The sequence below is a fragment of the Rhincodon typus genome, chromosome 7 (assembly GCF_021869965.1).
Source record: "Rhincodon typus isolate 14 chromosome 7, sRhiTyp1.1, whole genome shotgun sequence".
NCBI classification, from domain to species: domain Eukaryota; kingdom Metazoa; phylum Chordata; class Chondrichthyes; order Orectolobiformes; family Rhincodontidae; genus Rhincodon; species Rhincodon typus.
The window spans coordinates 74,754,922-74,778,394 of NC_063338.1; the positions used below are offsets into that span (position 1 = coordinate 74,754,922).

At 37.0% G+C, this 23,473-nt stretch overlaps 1 protein-coding gene across 1 annotated transcript in view; it reads left to right on the forward strand.

The window, feature by feature from the left end:
• The window catches only part of zeb2b (zinc finger E-box binding homeobox 2b), a 66,267-nt gene extending 44,253 nt beyond the window's left edge, over nucleotides 1-22,014 (forward strand). The window contains exons 2-7 of the mRNA XM_020537158.2: nucleotides 1,110-1,298; nucleotides 8,334-8,548; nucleotides 11,396-11,504; nucleotides 13,169-15,168; nucleotides 16,738-16,918; nucleotides 18,014-22,014. Of these exons, the coding sequence (XP_020392747.2) occupies nucleotides 1,110-1,298; nucleotides 8,334-8,548; nucleotides 11,396-11,504; nucleotides 13,169-15,168; nucleotides 16,738-16,918; nucleotides 18,014-18,591 (3,272 nt within the window). The 3' untranslated portion in view covers nucleotides 18,592-22,014. The remainder of the gene's footprint in view (nucleotides 1-1,109; nucleotides 1,299-8,333; nucleotides 8,549-11,395; nucleotides 11,505-13,168; nucleotides 15,169-16,737; nucleotides 16,919-18,013) is intronic.
• The last annotated feature ends 1,459 nt before the right edge of the window (nucleotides 22,015-23,473 follow it).

The following is a 23,473-nucleotide window of genomic DNA, read 5'->3' on the forward strand; positions in this document are numbered from 1 at the left end:
ATTTGGCGCTGCATTCTCTGTCCTTCACTAGTCCTATCAAGGTCTTTGAGTTTCTTGTGGCCCTGCATACAGTTCTTCAGACTTAAATCCTGGTATCAACCTTCATGGCTACCTATCCACCTGCCTGCTGTGTGTCTGAGGAACATCCTTCTCCTACAGATACAAAACATTGCTCCTATTTTCCATATCTTTCACTAACCTCCCCCCCTCCCCATTTTGCATTCAAAAACAAGCCATGAGGCCTGCTGCCACCTAATGTGACATTTCCCACTCTTTCCCAAGTCAGTTTCTCTTCACATATGAATTCCAGCACCTGAATCTGCTACAAACTGTTTCTCCTTTCCATTGTTGTGGGCTAGCTCTAAGCAACAGAGTCACTCATGATATTGTTCCCCTATTGATGCATCCAGCCGATTAATAACTTGTTTCGCATTTGCTGGACATTTTAAAAAGAAAGGCACATAAAATTGGCAAAGGCTAATTATGCTTGTTTTCAGAGTCTATTTAAATTTCCTCCATTATGTCAGAGTACTGTAAAGAATTTGCTCCCTAACATTATTGATTACACCACAAACTTAAAGTTACTCGACTGCAGGGAAACCCCTCTTTTTTGAAAGCATGGAAGCTCTAGGTCATCAGATAGTTTGTGAAATACATAGTTTCTTGTTATCAATGTTTTTCTCATTAAATAGCACCTAGGTTTCCAATGTAAGTTTGAAATGTCTGTAACAAAACAAAAATTCAAGGAAAAACCCTGAAAGATAACAAGGCTGAGGAAAACAGAAGTAAAACTTGGCATGCCAGCAAGTCAGGCAGTTTAGGCTTGTAATCAGCATGTACCAATAAGGGCCTGTCATTTCCTGGCTAATGAAGGCTGTGGTTTTATTTGCTTTGTTTGTGATTATTTCAGCTATCTCCACCTAACAGTTAGAGTTCCCACAAGAGCTAAACTGTATGGGGAAGCAGAAATTCCAAGTAAAATTGCAGTCTTTCAGAACTGTACATTGTAACTCGAGAGATGCCAAGTCACTCTGGGTTGTAGAGAAAGATTGGACCATGGGTGACTGACATTCTTCTCTCTCCTTCCTTCCCTCAATGTATTATTTTAGGAAAGACTGTAGATTGCACATCAGATTTTGAAGAGTATTTTGCCAAACGGAAGCTCGAAGAAGGAGACAGCCATGCAGTTAGCATTGCGGAATATTTGCAGCGGAGTGACACAGCCATTATCTATCCAGAAGCGCCTGAAGAACTGTCTCGGCATGGAACACCAGAGGCCAATGGGCAAGAGGACAATGGTGAGCCTCTCTCACAATATTCGCCCCTACATTGATACTTTTACACCTTAAATTAATTGCATGGCTCAGTGTCTACCTTCAAACTTTGAGAGATTTGTGACAGCTGTCAGGGGCCTAATATCAGATGTAGCATCATGCATTTTGCTACAGACTGTCAGATATGACATTTTAAACATTCAATTTTTCATAATGGTATGTTATGTTCCACACATTTGCTTTACAAATACTACTTTAGTATTTGTTTAAATAGACCACACACTTAGTACAGCAGGTGCAGGAATGCTTTACTATTATTTACTTTAATACAGTTGACTCCACTTAAGCATTTACCCACTTAAAAGAGTTGTTTCAAAGGCATTATCCTGTATAACTTTCCAGTTGGCTATTACATAAAATAATCATTTACATTCTCTTTCTTGGACGATTTCAAAATTTTTCAAATATAACCAGTAACAGATGAGCCCCTGCATCTCTACCATCCACAACTTTCAATGCTTAAACACACCAGACAGTGTGGTAACAGGAACTAAGTGTTGCCGATCTGGTTGTTGAGTATGCTGAGTTAGATAAATAGAGCTGGGTCAGCATTTGGGACATGAAAATTGGACTCCTTGAGCAAACACTACGAAGTGGGTAAACAACCAAGTTCCCATTTCTGGCTGTTATCTAATTATTCCTGATGGAAAATACAAGGAAGTGGATAGATGTTGGATACTGGTGATGCCCCTTCTCCTGAAAGTGTTGATATGCCTGCAGATGTTCCAAGAAAGACAATAAACCTTGAAATCCAAGCGTGTATCGTCCATGAGTGGATGCTATACTCTATAAAACTATGAAAACAGGCTCTCCTGACTTGGAAAAAGAGTCTGCAAAAAGGTCTGCAGTCATGGGCTAAACAACCTAGGATATAGTTCAGAGGCAGTCATAGGCTGCCACCTGCAAAGGTGGGCTGTTTAAAATGTCATGGGACTTCATTCCTGTTGTAATAAGAACAGTAAGGCTCTCTAACTCTCTCAGCCCTCACATACTCCCCATCTATGCCATCTCATGCCACCCTCACCTACTCTCAGTGGCTTCTCATGCCCCTTAGCCAAGGTTTTTATGTGTCTCCCTCATCCCCCATGACCCCTTTTACGCTGTATGCCAAGCTACACCCCAAACCCACCCAACGCTGTCAATGATACCCTTAATGATACACTTACATGACCAGTCACCCACTGTGTAGAATCAATGAACCTTATAATGACAATAGTATGTTTCAAAAAAGCTTTTAAAAAGTCATTCATTCATACTTTGCTTTCTAAAAAAAGATTCCTTTAACTACCTCATTATGTACTTTTTGCTGAGAGGCCAGACATCCATGAGTCTGTTGAAATAGTTGAACAACAGGGAAAATGTTGCATGATTGACAGGTCTGGCCGTCCCTTTCCTTCTGTTGTTTGCACAATGTTTATTTACACATGGTAAAGAGGGTTCAAGTGCTTATAGTTTCTGCTTTACTAATTTAAAGAGCCTGGAAGATTTATACTTTTACTGGCCCTCAGTGAAAGGAATATTAAAAAAAAATAAAATGGCAGGTTCTAAATGAATGTCATTAAAAAAAGAACATTTTAAAACACATCCCATTGTCATAGGGTTTGTTGCTTCTTCACAGTAGGTAAATGGGAATTTTGATATTAGGAGTATGAGGGGCCTTGGGGGGGGGGGGGGCAGAAGCTGGGTGCAGGGGCAAAATGTAGAAGGCTTTGAGGGGGAGTGCATAGTTTATCATGAGGCCCATTGGTAAGACATGTTGAACTTGCCTTTCAAATGTTCCCTCTTCCAGTCTATGGTTCAGAACACCTCTGAGTTACCATTAACCATGAATCTTTTTAGAGCTGGCCCAAGTCCATGTAAGTTGGAGGACACAGGAATACCTATCTCTGCAAAGGAGCCAGCCAAATCAGCATTGCTGGCTGAGGGCACAGGACGCAGACCAACCTTCTTGCCTAAATGACACTTGTTAAAAATGAGAAAACCCTGGGAATAGGATCAGATATCCCAGATTTGTGTCCTGAATGCTATTTTCAAATCTCCATGAAAATCCAGTATTATTTGTCCACATGTTGTATAGTTGTGTTTTTTTGTGGTGGGTGAGAACAGTTAACCTTTTTTAAGGGTATGTTGCTACATTTTGGGAATGGATGGATCTTGCAGCTGTCTGTAGGCAGGTATTGGCAGCTGATGTAATTGTTCCTGTACCATTTGCTATCTGGAAAATGGGGAACAGCTGCAGGGGAATACAGCCTAGGACACTGAATTAATTGAGTAAACAACTGGAGGCCGTAACAAGATGTTGGTGGGGTTGGCATTCTTGTAAGTTGCGGTCAAATGAGCTGTTCACAACTTGCCAGAATACTAACTGTCCCCTTGTGACATTTTTGATCCCATGAGTTGGGTGGGAGAAGGGCACTCAATTTTAGAGTTCCACAGGCTTTGCTCATTCAAAACAGCAAAGACAATTAAGATATAAACTAGTTCTGGTAGTGATACCGATCTAAGTGTTCGTAGTTTAGGAAAGTAAAAGACATATGACTAGGATCACTGGACTTCCTACAGACAAAGCCCAACTTAAACTGAGGGTATGCAAATGGAAAAGGGTTGTTGTGTTCAGTCTCAGTTATAATGGCCTTCGGTTCTTTAGCAAACAGAGATTTATTGTAAAGAAGCAAATATGAAAAGATGCCTACATAATTCAATAGAAAATAACTCAGCATGAGATATTACTCTGAATATGAGGGATGGAGAAATTTCAGAAATACTAAAATACAAGCAGGTCACTTTTTCAATGGATGGAAGCTTATTATTGTTTTTAATCAGTGATAGTAAAAAGTATTTTGTTATTGATTTAAAGTATGATTCAGACAGGACAGCTCCTTTACAAGCCAGATTTCTTACACAGACATTTACAGTTTCACAATTCATGCGTAGGATGCTCATTTAATCAGTAGATTAATTGTTACCCCACCTGTTCTTGCTGTTATAAGTTAGAGTTGGTCAATTGTTTTCAAAGTATGTTTTGTAAAATCATCTTATGTACTTTCTAGACTACTCATCATACTAGTAGCAATACAAAACACAATTTAGAAAGAGGTAGATTTTTTTTTAAATTCATTGTGGGATGTGGCTGGCCAGCATTACTGCCCGTCCCTAGCTTCCCTTGGGAAGGTGGTGGTGAGCTGCCTTCTTGAACCACTGTAGTCCATCTGTGTGAGTTGACCCATAATGCCCTTATGGAGGGAATTCCAGGATTTTGACCCAGCGACACTGAAGGAACGGTGATACATTTCCAAGTCAGGATGGTAAGTGGCTGGGAGAAGGATTTGAAGATGGTGGTGCTAATACTAGAGTGTCTAGTATCAATGCAAGATTGTAAAATGCCGGTCACAATGCTGTTGTAGGTTGGTGGAAGGTAGGGTGTGAGGGATGGGATGTGAGGCATTGTTGGTAGGGGAAGGGGCAGGAGGCATGGGGATACTTGAAGTATTTAGGAAAATACGTGGGGAGCTAGAAGATGCATTTATGTTCCTCTTAGCTACCAAAAAATAATCAGCATCAGACAATTTTATGCGCTGTTTTGAGAGTGGTCTGCAATAGTCCCTTAAAAGCCAATTCTTTAAGTTTCTCAGTGCTCATTGGATGAAGCAGTGTGCAGATTCCGCTCTTTGATACATCTAAAACTGAAGCAGGAGCTACTGATATTTTTATTCATTCACTGGGATGTGGGCATCGTTGGCTGGCCAGCATTTATTGCTCATCCTTAGTCGACTTTGAGAACATGGCAGTGAGCTGCCTTCTTGAGCCACTGCAGTTCACTTGCCGTCGGTTGATCCACAATTCCCTTGGGAGGAAATTCCAAAATTTCTACCCAATGACAGAGAAGGAATGGCGATATATTTCCGCATCAGGATAGTGAGTGGCTTGGAGGGAAATTGCAAGGTTGTGGTTTTCCCATGTATCTGCTGTTTTTACCTTTCCAGATGGAAGTTGTTGTGAGTTTGGAATGGAACATCAACTGGCATATTTCAGTAGGCGTCCACTAATTTTTGATGTTGGGTATGACCTTTTGTTTCTTGACTTGTCAAAGAAAAAGCGCATCAGATTGCAAGTTCGTGACAACATGATGGAAAAGAGCGCATTTCCAGTTTGACCAATAACAGTGCCATTCCTTGTCAAAAAAAAACGTTTGAAAGTTGAAACCACTGTGTATCTAGAATATTGCATGTGGGAATGAAGTTAACAGGAATGGGTGGGCTTTCATTTTTGAAGCTCGTTTATTTTTAATTTAATAATTTGGTTGTCTGTTATGGAGCAGCTTTATAGCGGGCTGTTCCAGGCTTACTGTATATTGTGAGCTTAACTAAGAAAAACCATACTATAGAAACAATATTGCTGTCCATACCATGCCCATTTGTCCACAATGTTAAAGCATTGTCTCTATAAACTATTTCTGCAGTTTTTCAGTGGTAACTTTTGTTATTTAATAGATATGATAATGCATCTGAAAAGTTATTTCTGTCACAAAAAATATATTTAATAGAGTTTACTGAATATACAAAATTCAAGGGACAAAGTAGAGATATATAAACATTTCTAGCAATAACAAACAATCTAGTTTCATAAGTTATGAAACAACAGATTTTTAAAAAATGTTCCTACATATTCAGTTGACAGCGGCAGGTAAAAGACTTTACCCTGTAGTGGGTGAGTGTAACAAATATCTATTTTGTAAGTATGATTGAAACAAGATTATAAAATGTCCTAGAGAAATACATTAGTGTTATGTTACATTCCAAGGCTGAAACATAAGTCTGGTGTTTATGTTCCTTATTGCCCAACATACCCCACCCTCTGACCGCCACATGTGAAATCTTTGCCATCTTTGTTGATGGGTCAGTATTTTCCTTGCCTTTTCGGATGAGCTGATCAAAGGATTTGTGCTGAAGAAATCCAAATGAAAATCTATTTCTTTTATAAAGCTACCCAGCTTAAACAATACATTTAGATAATGAGGACCTCTGTTTCTCTCTGAGCAGTTAGTAATGGGATAAATCTATTTGCAGCCCACATCGTCTGTTTTCAACAGTTCATGGTAACTGCCTGATTAGAATATTCAACTTACTTCCCTGTGATGTTTAGAATCAAAACATTCTCGTTTCAGATGAAAAGCAACCTTGACCAAGAAACAAAATGGATGTCAGTTTGCAAATTTCTTACCTTTACATTCTCTCTGTCAGAGTCCCCACAATAACGCCCTTCCCATTTCCCACTGTTTCCCTACAAGGGAAATACCCCAGTTCAATACCTGTTTCATTTGCAGTATTCTATTTGAATTTTCCCCTTTTCAAGTTTGCTTGTCCTTCAAGGATGTCAATCAAAAGATATATTAACCTTTCCCTTTTGTTTGTAATCATCAACGTTAGCAGTACTGCTAAAAGTCAATTTACCCGAAAAATTGAAAAATTACATGAAATATTCACTGTTGTGATTGGAATATCTCTATCACAAGTGAGCTACAAATTTATCAAATCATTCGAATATCTCTATCAAAAGTCAGCTACAAATTTGAAATAGGCAGGACTGACGCTAAAACATGCTTTTAATTCCTACCTGGTGAAGATCAATTTGGGTTATAACAAATCAATTGAACTACACTTCATTTCAACCCAGAGTAGCAACCAGAGTGCAGCTGTGCACATTTTGAAAGCATTACTGCCGTCGGGTATAAGTGGGCCAGTTTCAGCCAGCAGATGGGGAGGAAAGCATGATTGATTTTAAGGAGGTGATTTGCTTATAACCAGTGTCCCTGCTTCTTGCTATGGTCCCAGGTCGTCATTTGAAACCTTAAATGATTTCACTTTTTACACACCTAAACTTTAACCATTATATGAGTTTTCTTTTTATTTCAAAGTGGCCACTTGTAGAGAAATTAAAGCGACACTTCAGACTTGGGAGCAATAAACACACAGCTATTAAGATTTGTTTTGCCTGGCCATTAACTGGTTTAAAAATATTTGAAAAGCCTAACCCTCAAAGGCACAAAATCCATGTTTTTAAATATAACCAAACATTGCCATTTATTATGTGGGCATTGTTGTACTCGCATTTTAAACATTAATCAAATTTCTGTTTAAATCTATGCTAATATTGCTATTTTCATATGGATAAGAGCACACAATGGATTTCACATAGTCACTTTATTCCTGGGTTTCAGTCAATAGCAGTTTTATGTTTTGTGTTGTCTCCTTTTTAGTCAATTTCCATCTTCTGCCACTTTTTTCTTCACACAAAATATTCACGGCTAGGCACACTTTCTTATTATTTTCATGTCACCCCAGTGAGAACCAAATGCTCCCTCTAAAGTGTATGGTGAAAACAAAATCCTTACAAATTCCTGTAGTGTTCACTGCAAGAAGTGACTGAATTTTTTTTTGTTTTAAGTACTGATTTATTTTGCAAAATGGCTTCCTCTTGAATATTTCAACAGGAAATCTCAACGTGTTATTATCCACACTAACATTTACATAATGTGAATAAACCATTCAAAACTACTCATACCTCGAAAGCAAAAATTAAAAAAAGGGTAATTGGATTTTGCTTTCTTTGATGATGGTTGGCTGTTTTAAAAAGCTGTATGTTTGCTCATTGATTATTACTCTTTTGCTTTTATAAATGTTGAAATATTAAATGAGATGGTAGAGTCTTCTCCTGAGTGTGTTGTATATTTAAGTAGAATTGTTCAGGAAAAATCATTTCTTTAAAACAAAAGTAGATGAAATTCAAGTCTGAAGTTCCAGACGCAGAATGGAATGACATATACAAGCTTGGCCTGGGTGTGTATGGGGAATTGAAGTGTGCAGAGGCCACTGTAATGATGGCACTTGAAGCAGCAGATTGCAACGATTCCAGTCATACCATCCGGGCAGTCATCCCATTAACTGCCATTGATTGCTGACCTCTTGGCCTGTGCTCTCTCTTTCCCCTCCCTGGCTGCAGACCTGCCACCTGGAACTCCAGATGCTTTTGCCCAACTGCTGACCTGTCCATACTGTGACCGGGGCTACAAGCGTTTGACATCACTGAAGGAGCACATTAAATATCGACATGAAAAGAATGAAGACAACTTCTCCTGCCCTCTCTGCAACTACACATTTGCCTACCGCACCCAGCTTGAACGACATATGGCCACGCACAAGCCAGGGAGAGATCAGGTGGGGCTTCTGGATGGGTATGGGTAACCCTTAGAGGATAAATATCATTTTAATTTCCATTGGCTATTAATTTTTTATGGCATTTTGAAGATGCAAATCTTTAATGGTAATAGCTCTAATTTAGGTCTAAATGGTTTTTTGATGGTCTCTTCCAGGATGATTTAATATCATGTACTCACGATTGAGTGAGCATTTTAATATCCAATTTAGAAACATTATCAGCACTTGAACTTAAGTTTAGCTTAAGTTTGGGGTTTTACCTTGGTTTTGAAAATCTCATTAAAATAGTGTGTCATCTCAACAATACCGTTGTCCTCATGCTCTTTAATCAAATTAGGTGATTCAAATCTATGCAGCCAATGGCCTAACTAATAGCTAAAAGCATATGTTTTTTTAGTGATGCTACCATCCTTGCTGATCATTTGCTTTCTTTCCTACCATACTTTTTATTTTAATGGTAATGCCAACTCTCTCACACCACATTTGGTTGATTTCAATTTAACAAATGGTCAAACGTTTGGATTTTGAATGGTTATTATTTTGATTGAGTTATTGTCCTCACCCACCCATCCCTCCCCATAACAATCCTTTGTGGGATGAGATTTATCAATATTTTTGTTGTTGTGGTACTGACATAACTCAGTTGTTGTCAATGGTAAAAGGAGGTATTTTACATAAAACTATTCCCTGTTCTTTGGCAGACACGTGCACCCCTCTCAACGGAACACTTTCTTTGATTAACCATTACTAAACCATTTGTGCTATGTAGTGTAACTTCCTCTGCCTCCTTGTGGGAGATGTGAAATGCCATAGATTGTAAATGGGTTTGTGGAAGTGTACTTATTCCATTGTTATCATTTTGGGAGAATGATTTCATTCAAATATTTACCTTTGCACATGACAGCTTCGCTACTTTAGAAGATGAGATAATTATCCAAGAAATTGCAAGAAACAAATTCCTTTGGAAACTTTAAGCAGTGATACATCATGCTTTGTTTTTTTTCTCTCATGACAGTTCTATTTCATATATTTAAAAAAAACACTTTCTGTCAGTGCAATTTTATTTTAAATTAAGTTTCTCTTTCACTTTTTGGTGCAGGGTCTGTACCATTAAAAGTTGATTCTAAAATGTTTCCAGGAATTATGGAATGTGCCTTATTAAAAACACAAGGTTGATTTTAACTCAGCATTGTTATAAAAGGTGACTGTAATATTTTGAACCTGACTCCTACTCTCTTTTAAAGGTTCAAATACCGGTATTACATTTACCCTTTGTCAGGAAAATAATCTCTGCCCATAGAATAATGATGTTCTCAATTTTACTGATGGCACTTTAACATGATAAAATTGAATATAGCAAGCAACACTCAAACCAATGCACTCAAGCTCCGTGGACCACTTTCCATTTTTTTTTTATTTCAACCATCACAATAAATTTATAGTGGAGACCCATTATTCCCAGTGCTAAAAATGAGGGAAACAGCTTTTTTTTTGTTTAACTGAAGGTTAACGGTGGATCACAGAATTCAGCAAAGTGTGAGTTGTTGATGCAGACAAGTCATTAGACGTTGGATCTGTTATATTAAAGAGTGCCACTGATACTGGGGATACAATGCAGCATTAGTTGACAGCATTCCAGTGATGTAAAATCATTTAAATGTTCTGTGAAAGCCTCAGAAAAATGACATAAGGCTTACATTTGTATCATTGAACATAAACCCCATCATTATTTTACCCGAAGCTTGAAACACGCTGTAAAAGAATTCTAATTCTTGGAAGTGTGTACCTGTTTTGTTATAGAATCAGACTATTTTGTCTGTGTTGAGCTGGGCTATTTTGCCCAGTTTGTGTGCTGTGTTGTTTCCTTTTCTGTTTGCATCTTCCCATTTTATTTATTTCTGTTTAGTTTTAGAATTGAAAAAGGAGCTCCCTAATTTGATCATGGTACTCCCACTTAGTAATTACAAATGATTGTATCATATTAACAGAGGCGCAACTAAAGTTTGCATCAGTCCTCTAAGGATTGAGGGGAGACAAAGCAGCTGTTGCTGTTTGTTTATGCAGCTCAGCAACATATGAGCACCAGTCCCTCATTGGCGCTCTGCAGGCAAGGGTTTGCTTGATCTTTGAAGGTTGCTGCTGTTTGAACAAACCTCCCTGTGTCCTGTCCAACACCATCTGTCTCACCAGGAATGTGGGAAGAGTCAGCACACCCTAGCAGTTGTCACACTGTTCAGCACTGTTCCTTTACAAAGCTTTTGTATCTTGCTACTTTAGAAAGCTGACCTCCTACCTTGAGTATCCGTTGCCATCAATTTAATTTCTTACCAGTTAATTTTCATATTGTGCTTGCTGCCAGATGTTTAAAAAAGGTCAGCCCTATTGAGATTTTAACTTTTTTTCACACAATGTAACAAAAGCATATTAATAAATTTTAACTATTAAATTGCTACTGTTAAGACACTTCATATACATTTAATCCACAAGGTCCCAGTAAAAAATACATTTTTACTTCTGGCAATATGACACTTGACATGAATGTGTCAGATAATAGAATAGAATGACAGAATGGTTTTAGCACAGAAGCTGTTATTTATGGTGTTTGTATTTTTTGTGGCAATGACTTTCTTTTGGAAATTTTTTGTTGTGTGTGATGTGAAACCTGAAAGGTTTAGCAATTCTTTCAGAAATCATGATTTAAAAGACAAAGAGACTTAGGAGCTTGTAGTATCTAGAATGTCTGTATGTAAATAGGGTCCATTTGGCATGTCTGTTCTGTTAGCTGTGACTGTTCACAAATTTCACCAAGCTGTGCACAAGACTCATTTCACTATCTTCCCTCTGTAGCACCACATGCTGACCCATGGTGCTGGTAATCGCAAGTTCAAATGCACAGAGTGTGGCAAGGCCTTTAAGTACAAACACCATCTGAAGGAACACCTGCGAATTCATAGTGGTAAGCAGAACATTTCTTAGTCTGCTAGATAAAAGATACGCTTTGAAGGATGAAGCTAGGTTTTACAAAAAGACTCTTGATGTGGAGCTTCACCTGTCAGAACTACACATTGAAATTGCTGGAGCAAACACCTTTAGATCTTGCAGGATATCTGTCCATTAAAATTATTATCCAGAAAGTCCAACGGGAACAGATGACGTCCTCTCTTGGAATCTTAATATGTGCTACAAGTGAGGGAAGCTCCACAGTAAGAGAACAAATTTGTTAAATTACCCCTATGATTTTATATTATACATTATAGAATATAAAATATAAAGGAACCATCAAATGTCATTATTTTTATATAATTAATATATGTTTATTTATTTTGGAGAATTTTAATTCTCAGGAAAAAATAGATGGGCTAGGGATGTTTTATTTGGAACAGAAGAGGCTGAGAAGAGACCTAATTGAAATGTGTAAGATGGCTGACTAAAAATGCAGTTTGTTAGAGCTTTTTATCTTGCACTCATCAGGACATTCCTCAAGAATACCAATTTATGGGGAATAACATTATTGATACTGTATGAGAGGCAAGTGCTGATTGTTTGGCAAGGGAACTCTGATTAGCAGAGGCATTGAAATGGGGACTGCAGCAGTTAATGATAACTGACAAAGAACTGCCGGGCTGGTTAAATGTTAACCAGGCAGGTTGACTGTAATTAGTCAAGGCATCATATCGAGAAATGAAACAGTGAATGGCTGTTGCCTGTTTTGTTCAGCTGAAACAGGCGTAGTGTGTGCGCATGTTCTTTCTGTCTGCAACATAAATGGCTCTGTATATTAATATATGTAGCTTCCAGTACATGCAAGTTACCATCTTGCGAGCCAGACTGCAAATCCTAAATTAGTTATCAGTGTAATGCTTCACAGACTCAGGATAATCCAGCAAATGTCTAATTGTGGAATCACCTATAATGTTGTACACATTTGTGAGTTCCATAAGCACAGGCAAATTGGGTGCCATTGGTGCATTGTTTGTTGTGAACAAGGGAATATGCTGCTTGATATGATCTACCAGTAAAGCTAGTATACCTGGCATCACACAGACTCTGAAATTCATATACCATATTACCCATTTGTGGGATAGGTACTTAGGCATTTGAGAAAATGTACCTTTTTTCAGCACTACCTAATGACAACATGGAGTATACGTGGTTTAGATAAGAGTTGATAGGAAGGACCTGTGCCCATTGATTGAAGGGTTCCTAATCAGGGAAACAGACTTAGGGTTAGGATAATAGGGTTAGGGTTAGGGTTAGGGTCAGATGTAGGAGGTTTAGAGGGAATTCAGTGCGAATGTTTTTTTACCTAGAGAGTGGTTGAGAACTAGAATTCACTGTCTGAAACAGTGATAGAGGCAAAGATCTGTTTAAAAAGTACTTGTATATGCACCAAAACTGCCATAACCTTTGAGGCTATGGATCAGGATGTAGAAAATAGGTTTAGGCTGGACAGTTCTTTCTTGGTCAATGGGAATATGATAGGATGAATGGTTTCCTTCCTGTGAGTTTCAAGATATATTCTCATTTGTGTTTAATTCATTAATTTGATAAAATGAGTAATTTTGATGAGATCACCTAACATATATAATTTTAAATTTAATTGCTTAAAACATTTTACAGGTGAAAAGCCATATGAGTGTCCAAACTGCAAGAAACGATTTTCTCACTCCGGTTCCTACAGTTCTCACATCAGTAGCAAGAAGTGCATTGGCCTGATTTCAGTCAATGGCAGGATGCGAACTAGCTTAAAACCGGGCTCTTCTCCGACTTCAGCTTCTTCCTCTCCTACAAATTCAGCAATTACACAACTGAGGCATAAACTGGAGAACGGCAAGCCTCTTGGTATTCCTGAGCAGCCAGGACTACTTAAAATTAAGACAGAGCCACTAGATTTCAATGACTACAAAGCCATAATGACTTCCCATGGGTTTGGTAATTTTCCAAATGGTGGAGTAGGAGATAGCAGCGCACTGTCAATCAACACCTCAGTTCTAAGTCCAATGCAGCACTTAGGAGTAGGGATAGAAGCACCAATACTAAACTTTTCAAATGTAGCAAACAGTAACTTAAGTGAAGTCCAAAAGGTCCTCAAAATTGTTGACAATACAGTGTGTAGGCAAAAAATGGACTGCAAATCTGAAGAGATTTCAAGACTTAAAGGTTATCATGTGAAAGAGCCAGCCTGTCAAGCTTCCTTGGCTGAGGAACAAGGAGTTACCTCCCCTGTTATGCCATCTGTTGGTCTTCCAGTTGTCAGCCATAATGGTGCCACTAAAAGTATTATTGACTACACACTAGAAAAGGTGAATGAAGCCAAAGCTTGTCTTCAGAGCTTGAACACGGACACACAAAGGCAAATGAGCAATTTGAAAAAGGACAGGCTGCGTAACATGAGCTGTTCTGCATTAGATCTTGGTATGGAGGAAAAGACACTTGACAACAATAACACATCTCCTTATTCCTGTCAGTTTTGCAGGGAGGCTTTCCCTGGTCCCATTCCCTTACATCAGCATGAACGCTACATGTGCAAGATGAATGAAGAAATCAAAGCTGTACTTCAACCAAGTGAAGTTGTAATTACCAATAAAACAGGAGCGCCAGGTGAAAAGCAAGCTTATATGTTATCCTCCCTTCTTTCAGAAAAAGGTATCCCCAGCCCTATAAATGCTTATAAGGACCACATGTCTGTATTGAAAGCTTATTATGCCATGAATATGGAGCCAAATTCTGAAGAACTACTGAAAATTTCCATTGCTGTTGGCCTCCCTCAGGATTTTGTAAAAGAATGGTTTGAGCAAAGGAAGGTCTGCCAGCTCTCTAATTCCAGGTCACCGCCACTGGATCGGACCAGTGCTGAGTTGGCATCGGTTGCCACTGACATGTTCATAAATAAAGACTGTCTGTCAGCTAGGCACACAACAGCAGCATTAAAGCCGATGGACTCAATAACGTCACCATCAATAGCAGAACTGCATAACAGTGTTACTAATTGTGATGCACCTCTCAGGCTTATTAAATCTTCTCAGTTTAACAGTATTAAACCAATTGGTGATAAGATGGACCACTCAAGGAGCAATACTCCTTCCCCTTTGAATCTTTCCTCTACTTCCTCTAAGAACTCTCATAGTAGCTCATACACTCCAAACAGCTTCTCTTCAGAAGAGCCTCAGGCTGAGCCTCTGGACTTGTCTTTGCCAAAACAAAAGAACGAACATAAAAGTGTTGTCACAGGAAAAATAAGAAATAAAACCAATAGTATTATTGTTGACCATAACAGTATTTCTTATCCATCAGAGAACCCAGATGAGCCCTTAAACTTGACTTTCCTGAAGAAGGAATTGCCTAATACTAACAACACCCTAGAGAAAAGCACTAAGCCAGTATTCAGTATAAATCCATTTAGTGCCAAACCATTGTACACAACGCTTCCACCACAAAACGCATTTCCCCCAGCTGCTTTTATGCCCTCAGTCCAGTCTAGTGTTCCAGGTCTGCGACCATATCCAGGGCTAGATCAAATGGGCTTCCTCCCACACATGGCGTACACGTATGGAACAGGTGCAGCTGCTTTTGCAGAATTGCAACAGAGAAGAAAGTACCAGCGGAAGCAAACGTTCCAGGTAACAGCAGCTGACTGATTCTGTAACATTTCTGAAATTTTTGTAAAAAGTTGCATTCCAATCAACACAGTAGACATTGTGACTGATTGATACACCTTAAAAACAATGTGTGGCAGGGCCACAAACTTACAATGGGTGCAATAGTACTTTCTCATTTCTGATGGGAGTAAGATTAATTTAATTGATATGAAAATAACTGAGAATAACTTAATTGTATATTTTCATCTAGAAAATGTACATGTAAAGCATGTAAACTATTGTCGAGTAATATTTAAAAGATCAAAATCATAATTTTGAAGAACAATTGCTGCACCCTGAAAGGAAATCCAGACACAGTATCCTTTTCTTTTCACTCTTATTGAGACAAAACCCATAAGTTGAATGCTAAATGAGTGTTAAAATTACTAAATGACTTTCTTAGCATTTTGCCATTCTCTAACTATAAAAGTGTATGTTGCTGATTAATACTTTAGAATTGAAATGAAATTTGAAAGGATACTGTTGTGAGAAACACATTGGTGAACACATCTTTATTGTCTATGTATTAACATAAGAAATATTCTAAAAGTAAATAATTTCATTGAACACACCCAAACCCCTAGCACTGAATAATAAGTGTAAAATCAAGGAACATTTGATGATTTAATTTCAACATTGGTGCTGATTGAAGCTAATGGGTGCTTTGATACATTTAGGTATCTGATCAGGATCATGTTTTATATGACACAATAAAGTTACAATGATATGTACAAAGGTATTCGTAAACAGAATGCTACACAGCCTAATTCACATTTACCTTTTCTTTCCATTTTGACGGTGCAGCTGTCCTATTTAACAAATAGTCAGACCAGTCAGTTAATTTTAACTTATGCAGGTATTAATTAATATATCTCTGTTGATGAAATGTAATAGCACTAACAAAGTGGGAAGGTGTGTGAGTGCATTTTTACACTTTAGGATTACTTTTAGCACTTCCCTTCATTTCATGCCAAAATGAATGCTGCCATGTTGCAATCCACGTTTTCATGTACTTTACTGTTGAATTAAATGCTGTTTTCACATACAAGGAGTCATTTTCATAGTAATTACAGACCTTTCTCACCAGCCTGTTTGCATTAAGAATAAATCATAACCATATAGGATAAAGATATGTAATATAGCTACTGCAAGTGTGTAATCAGCACTGATAATTTAAAAGAATGTCACAAGGCAGTTACTCACAAGGCTACAGACACAGTAAGCCTTATCAGTAACTAATAGCTTTTTCCAGTTTCCAGTTAAAGAATTCTGTACTGAGACAAATTTATTTTATAAAACCAGTAAATGCGCACGCATATACACACATACACACACACAAACACACAAAACTCGGTTTGTGCATTTAATACATGTATAAATCTCTTTCATTTGCCTCTCAGGTTTAATGCCTTTTCAGACTTGAGACCTGTAAATTAAATGTTATATATATGGTATTGCATTTGCCTATTGTGAAATCACAAGAGACAGCGCAAGGTATTTATTTGTATTGGAGGTCAGTGGGTTTTCTAATAAAAATGTATGTTATCTTAGGGGGAATTGCTTGATGGAACTACAGATTACATGTCAGGCTTGGATGACATGACAGATTCAGATTCCTGTCTGTCCCGAAAGAAGATCAAGAAGACAGAAAGTGGCATGTATGCATGTGACTTGTGTGACAAAACATTCCAGAAAAGCAGTTCCCTTCTGCGACATAAATATGAGCACACAGGTATTTTTATTTTTATTTTGCACTGCCCATACCTGTTGGAATTGATTCTTGTATTAGTTCTAAAATACAGTATTAAATTGAACTTATTACATTTTATGGTGCATTTGTTTTATTTTGCGAAGAGAGATTTTCTGAAGGCTGTTTAACATGATACAGAGTTAAGGATATGGGCTATGGAATTATCTATTCATGGAGGATGGGTTGAGAAGTATGACATTACATCTTCAAGGGTGGGAGCTTTTACAATGTAACACTCGCACAGTAATTGGTAACATCACTGTACTATTTCTTGCCTGTCCAGATTCTTAATCCAGTTTTCCATTTTAAGACACTTATAATTTATTTCTTGTTTTTGTCTCCTTATTGTACTCGGATACGTGTACACATCCAGATTTGCTCACACACATTCATCCTGTTTCATCACTCCCTTCTTAGTCTGTCCTCCATTTTGCCCCATCATATCAGACCGACCCGACAGGGATTTACTGTCATGTCTATTTTTGAATTTTGCTTCAAGTATGGCAGCTATGGAAGGTGTTGAATGCATTCCAGTGCTATTTGTGGTGTGGAATTAGCCAGATGTTTGCTTGGCCAAGGTTCCAAGTTCCAAACTCTGGTCACACGTTGGCTGAAATGCCACAGGAGATACTCTCAATTACATAGGTTAAAAGTGAAGTGTGTATCATAACTTGATGTTGGTATAAATATATATCATTTTTTTCTGTCATAAGAGCTGCTATCTGAAAATAAAATCATTACTTTCCCACATTTGTCAGGAGACCTCTCTTTTAGTAACTTGAGAATTTTCATTGTGCTTTTTGATGAAACATTCAAATATTCCACTTTATTAAATCATAAATTATCTTTTCAAAATTACAGACAGTCTGTACTCAAAACATATTTTTAGCTTTGGGGCAAAGAAATGATCTGTAGTAACTTTGACAGCTATGATTGACAGTAATTCTGAACACTTGAAGATTTCTGACACTTTGACATGTTCTTGGAGATTCAGCAAAGGTATATAAATCATTAGAAGATTGTTGAATCATATTAGAAAATTTAAAATTATATCTTAATCTGTTTTTTTTTTAATAGGAAAGCGCCCACATCAATGTCAAATTTGTAAGAAGGCATTTAAACACAAGCATCATCTTATTGAACATTCACGACTGCACTCTGGTGAGAAACCGTATCAGTGTGACAAGTGCGGCAAACGCTTTTCACACTCAGGGTCCTACTCGCAGCACATGAACCACAGGTATTCCTATTGCAAACGGGAGGCAGAGGAACGGGAAGCAGCTGAACGAGAGGCCCGCCAGAAGGGTCACTTAGAACCTGCGGAGCTACTGATGAATCGGCCCTACCTACAGAGCATTACTCCTCAGGGCTACTCGGACTCTGAGGAGCGAGAAAGCATGCCAAGAGAAGTAGAGAGTGAACGAGAACAGGAAAAAGAAGGAGACGAGGATGAGGAGAAATTAGTAAGGCAAGAAGGGGAAGAGGAATTTGATGAAGAGGAAGAAGAAGAGAGTGAAAATAAAAGTATGGATACAGATCAGGACACAATAAGAGACGAAGAGGAAAATGGTGACCACTCAATGGACGATAGCTCAGTTGATGAGAAAACGGAAACCAAATCAGAACATGAAGACATTGTGGAAGATGGCATATAATAACTACTGCATTTTAGCTTCCTACTTCTTCCAGTAGTATTGTTACTTGCTTGAAACACTGCTGTGTTAAGCTGTACATGCACGTGCCTGATGCTTCCTGGAAGCCTGTGTGTTGGACAGATGGGGCAGTCTGTCAGATGCAAAAAAAGGAAAAAAAAAGAAAAAAAAGCGGCAGTGTTAGAAGGAATTAGTCAAGTTTGGGTTGTGAAGAGTTGCATTATGCAAAAAAAAGTTCAGTGTTAGGACCTAAAAAAATGTGTGGTTCCAGCAGCCTATAATTACCCTTCTGTTAATAGTTTCTTATTTAGCACAAAATAGTGGAGTATATTGCATTACATGCCACTTGTATTACTACACAAAATTCTAAAAAGAAATGTATTGTCTATGTTTCTACCTATGTATATTATCACAACAGTAACTTGAACATGTAATGCCTGTGCTTCTACCCATACCCATATAAGTAAACAACAGTATTTTAGTGGATTGTTTGTAGTTTGAACCAGTCATTAGGCCTGTTTCAGCAACCACACAATATTTTAGGTTCCCAAGAGTTATTTGAAGGATCATGAAATGATGCATGTGTGATTTTTTTTTAGACATTGAAGTCTTACAGTGACCCAGCTATGATGGAATAGAAAGAGTGAGAGTAAGAGAGAGAATCAGAGAGAAAGAGAGAGAGAGAGAGAGAGAGAGAAAGAGGGTCTGATGGTGGAGGAAGCCTTCTGAAAGGTGGTTTTAAAAAGCCTTATATGCAAACCTTTTAATCTGTGTGTTCTGCAAGTGCCATCCTTGTATAGTGCTAAAAGAGGTAACTAAAGTTACCTTGCACCAGCTTCAGTGTTAAACAGCTCACCCTGTTCTTTGAAGCACCCATGTCAGTATTAGATTCTAGGCAGCAGTTCGTTAGTTTACATACGTTTGTGCAATTTTCTGTACTTTTTTTGTTCATTAATTTGTCAGTATTACACCAAACTTTGCAACAATTTGCATTCATTTTATTTTAGGTCAAATAACATTTATTTATGTTGCTCATTTTATATTTCCTAATTTTATTTATTTCATACTGTAGTGTACAGTATTATAGTTCTTCAATATATAGATATATTTTAGTAAAGGAACATGAGGTTGATCATTTGGGCAAATTTTACGTAATGAGAAGAGCATTTATTGTGTTTTCAAACATTAATTGTGAGATACGAATTTTCAATTTATTATTTTATTTTGTTTTCCAATTACTGGATTCCAAATTTGAGAACTTTTGATACGATCTTGTGAAAACACTGTATTTTCGACTGAAAATTCCACTTTCTTCATCTGTTTTTTAGCTAAAAAAAGAGGGACTGTTAAAATACAATGTATGATACCATGACAGAAATCTTTCCTGAATTGTCTTTGTAAAAGTATTATTAAATTTTCAATTTGTAATTTCTCTTGGAAATGACCATGCTCGAATAAAATGTAGCCAAACTAGGACCTGTACGTGCAGCTTAAGGTTCTATGGACATCACTGCAGAAAACTGATGTGCATAATAATGTATAGTGTTTCCTTCCTAACTGTAGGATTGTCTTCAAACCATGAAGAATTACAGTTTCATCCACAGCATTGTTAACAAAAAAATATTTATTAACTTAAATTTATATTGTCGTCCTATTTATTTCACTCAATGTCCACTTTTATAATTCTCTCACCATCTCAAAATAAACAAAATTATGTGGTTGGATTTATTTCATAAGCTTGCTGAGAGGAAAGCAACAGACTAAATGAGGATTGGGCATATTGGCACTACATGAAGGAGAATTTATTTCTTGTGTTACCTTGTATTTAGTTGATTCAGGCTTTCAAAGGTGATATTGCAGCTGAACCTACAAGCTATATTCCATCTTTCATCCACTCTGCTAATTAGATGCGTAGCACCATCAGAAATGTAACATTGCTGGCACATAAAATAGAGGCTTCTTTTAAATAAGCTATCTAGATTTTATTAACAGGATCTAATTTGAAGGAAAATCAATACTGGGCTTTTGATTAAGTTGTGAGATGTATACACAGCTCTATCATTTGATCATCCAGACTGCATAGGTTAACAAAATGGAATGTTGTCTTGTTGAATAAAGAACTGGGGTTCTCACAGAAGCAGGGCAGTGGTGGCTTAGACAGTGTCTCCATGATATTGTAACCAGAATCTAGTTACACTACAGTCTGAATTTCCAGCAGGCAATTAAGATACATTACACATAATGAAGACAAATCGGAGATCAGATGATAACTAAAAGACCAGTGATTGTGATTGACATGCAGTTTTTGATCTGCCAAACCATTGATTTTGAAACAGCTTTTACAGCTCGTTTAAGTTGATCTCAGGAATATACCAATTAATTGATTGGTTCTTAAAAAAAATCAATTTTCTTAGTTGAAAGGGAGATTTTTAAAAGATGTCCATTGCAAAATCCAATTAAATAATGTAGTGTCTTGCTTACCTGGGATTGTACAATTCTTTTCAAAACCATTCAGTTCTATATGTAAGCAAGACCATTTAAGAATACTTCAGCACTATACACTTTAAAATATAATCACATTTTTCTTGAAAATATTCTGACACTCATATATGGTTCATGATATGTATATATAAGATGTGCTTAAATATAAGCATCCATACGAAGACTACTTTCTCTTATCATCAGCTATATTTTTCCATTTAAAGCATATTGCAGGCACAGGTTTTCACAGACTGATAACTTTGCAGTGAAGTTTTAAATCAAGTTTTTCACTTGCATTTTCTCAAAGCTTAATGTTTTGAATATACTATGACAAAGTCACAGAACTTTGATGAGTGAAATCATAATTGTAAGCTCATAACTGTACATGTTCTCGCAAAAGAAAAATCCAGTCTCTGCCCTAATGGTGACATCTGATGAAATGTCTTGAATTCAAGATTGAAGTTGTAGTACACTTTGGAAAACAACATCTGGGATTTTGGTACTAGTAGACAAGGAGCTACATTTTACTTAGTTATCCTATCATATGAAAAATCTAGGGACAATCCCGTCCTTTCATCGTCAATGGTAGTTTTAACATATTACTTTGAATATTCAGAGGCCAAGGTAGCAGCAGGTTCTTAGTGCACAGTTTTGAGCCATATAGAGATGATGATGATACATTTCTTCTGACATTAGGAAAATGAATTCAAATATTCAGAAATATTCTATCAGCAGAACTTTAACATGTTTTTAAGAAATACTTTATTGCTGTTATTAAAGGTTAATAAAATACTGTTCTTTAATGCTATCCTGTAGAATAACATATTGACAGGTTTGAATTTGCATAGCAATTTGAACAGAACTGTTGTTAAAGGTGTTCTCTGAAGATCTGTGAACTTATTTCAACATAATTATCTGCAAGAATAAAAACAGTGAGGATCGTTACATGTCTGAGAATGCCCCAAGCATTTTGATAATATTTTCACTGCACACCCATAGTGATGGAAAGCATTAAAAAAACTAAAATACATATGTTTCAGTTAGAGCACACATAAAACAGAGTAAAGTGAAGCTTTTAAACCTTTAGTCATGTTTGTTTTTTTCATTTTCTGTAATTTGTTTTATGATTGATTGGTTTTAAAATAACGCTTGGTTATAAGAATAAGCACACAAGAATCCTTGAGAATAATATTATAATCTCTCTGAGGAGGGAAAAAAGTAGATCAATTGATTTCCACACCTCCCCCCCCATCTGACCCTCAATGCAACAGCAGATTTCTTCTTGTTACTACTTATATTCATTAAAATATAAAATATTACATTAAATGACCCTCCCTGGATTACTCTAAAAAGATAAGTTTAATTCCCAATCCAACCGTGGGAAATCACTAAACAGATAAAACATTAACAACCTCAAAATTGTTTAGCAGTTGTTCTGTACTATGTTCTAACATGTATAAGGAGATGTTATTTATTTTCATACTTCAGCATGTTTGTCATCAGGACACGGATAGCAAGGTTTGTAAAGTGATAAAAATAGAAGTAAGGTTTCAAGAGTTGATTGGATTCTGTGTGGACGTGTGAGTGAACATTTCTGAAGAAAGCCCATGAATGCTGTCATTAACACATTAATCAAGAATGCAGCAAAGGCACGGTTTATAAATAGTGATCTAATAAAAGACAACGAAGACATGTTGCCTTGTTCCATCAAATTTTAAAAAAGTCTTGACACCGCTGTGCATGTGGTAACGGCATAAAATCAACGTTTGGAACAAATTTTACAATAGACCAGCAGTGATTTATTTGATTTCAACAAATGATTGAACTATATTTAACATTCAAACCATGAAGCCTATACAATTTAAACAGTCCACATCTTCAAGAAAAATAGTTCATGATTTGGTTTGTAGTTATGCTTCAGATTGCTCCTTTTAAAAAATTCAATAAAGCAATACAAAATCTAATAGTAAATAAATTTGTTTTCTTCTGCTGTAAAAGGATAATGGTGTCTGAATTTGCTGTTACAGAGGTGTTGCTCCCAGAATTAATCTTACTGAAATTAGAAATTTCAATCTCAGGTTCCAACACACAGGAACATCACAAAAGTTAAATTCATTTTACAGTGGGACTAATGATGTGAATGCAACTAGAACAGAAATGTTAGTGTGGAATTGATCTGCACTGTACTAGATAAGGAAAATTGTCATTAAGAGAATTTGAAGAATGAGGAATTTGAAAAGTTTACTTATCTATTTTTCAGTAAATTATTGCACACACACATAGATCAAATCTGAGTATGATGTGAACGGTTTAATAATTTCTCAGCAAGTTACACAGCAGTTACTTTATAAAAGATTTTAATTCAGGGAATATTGTGCAAGCTGTAAACAATTTCTAAAGCATA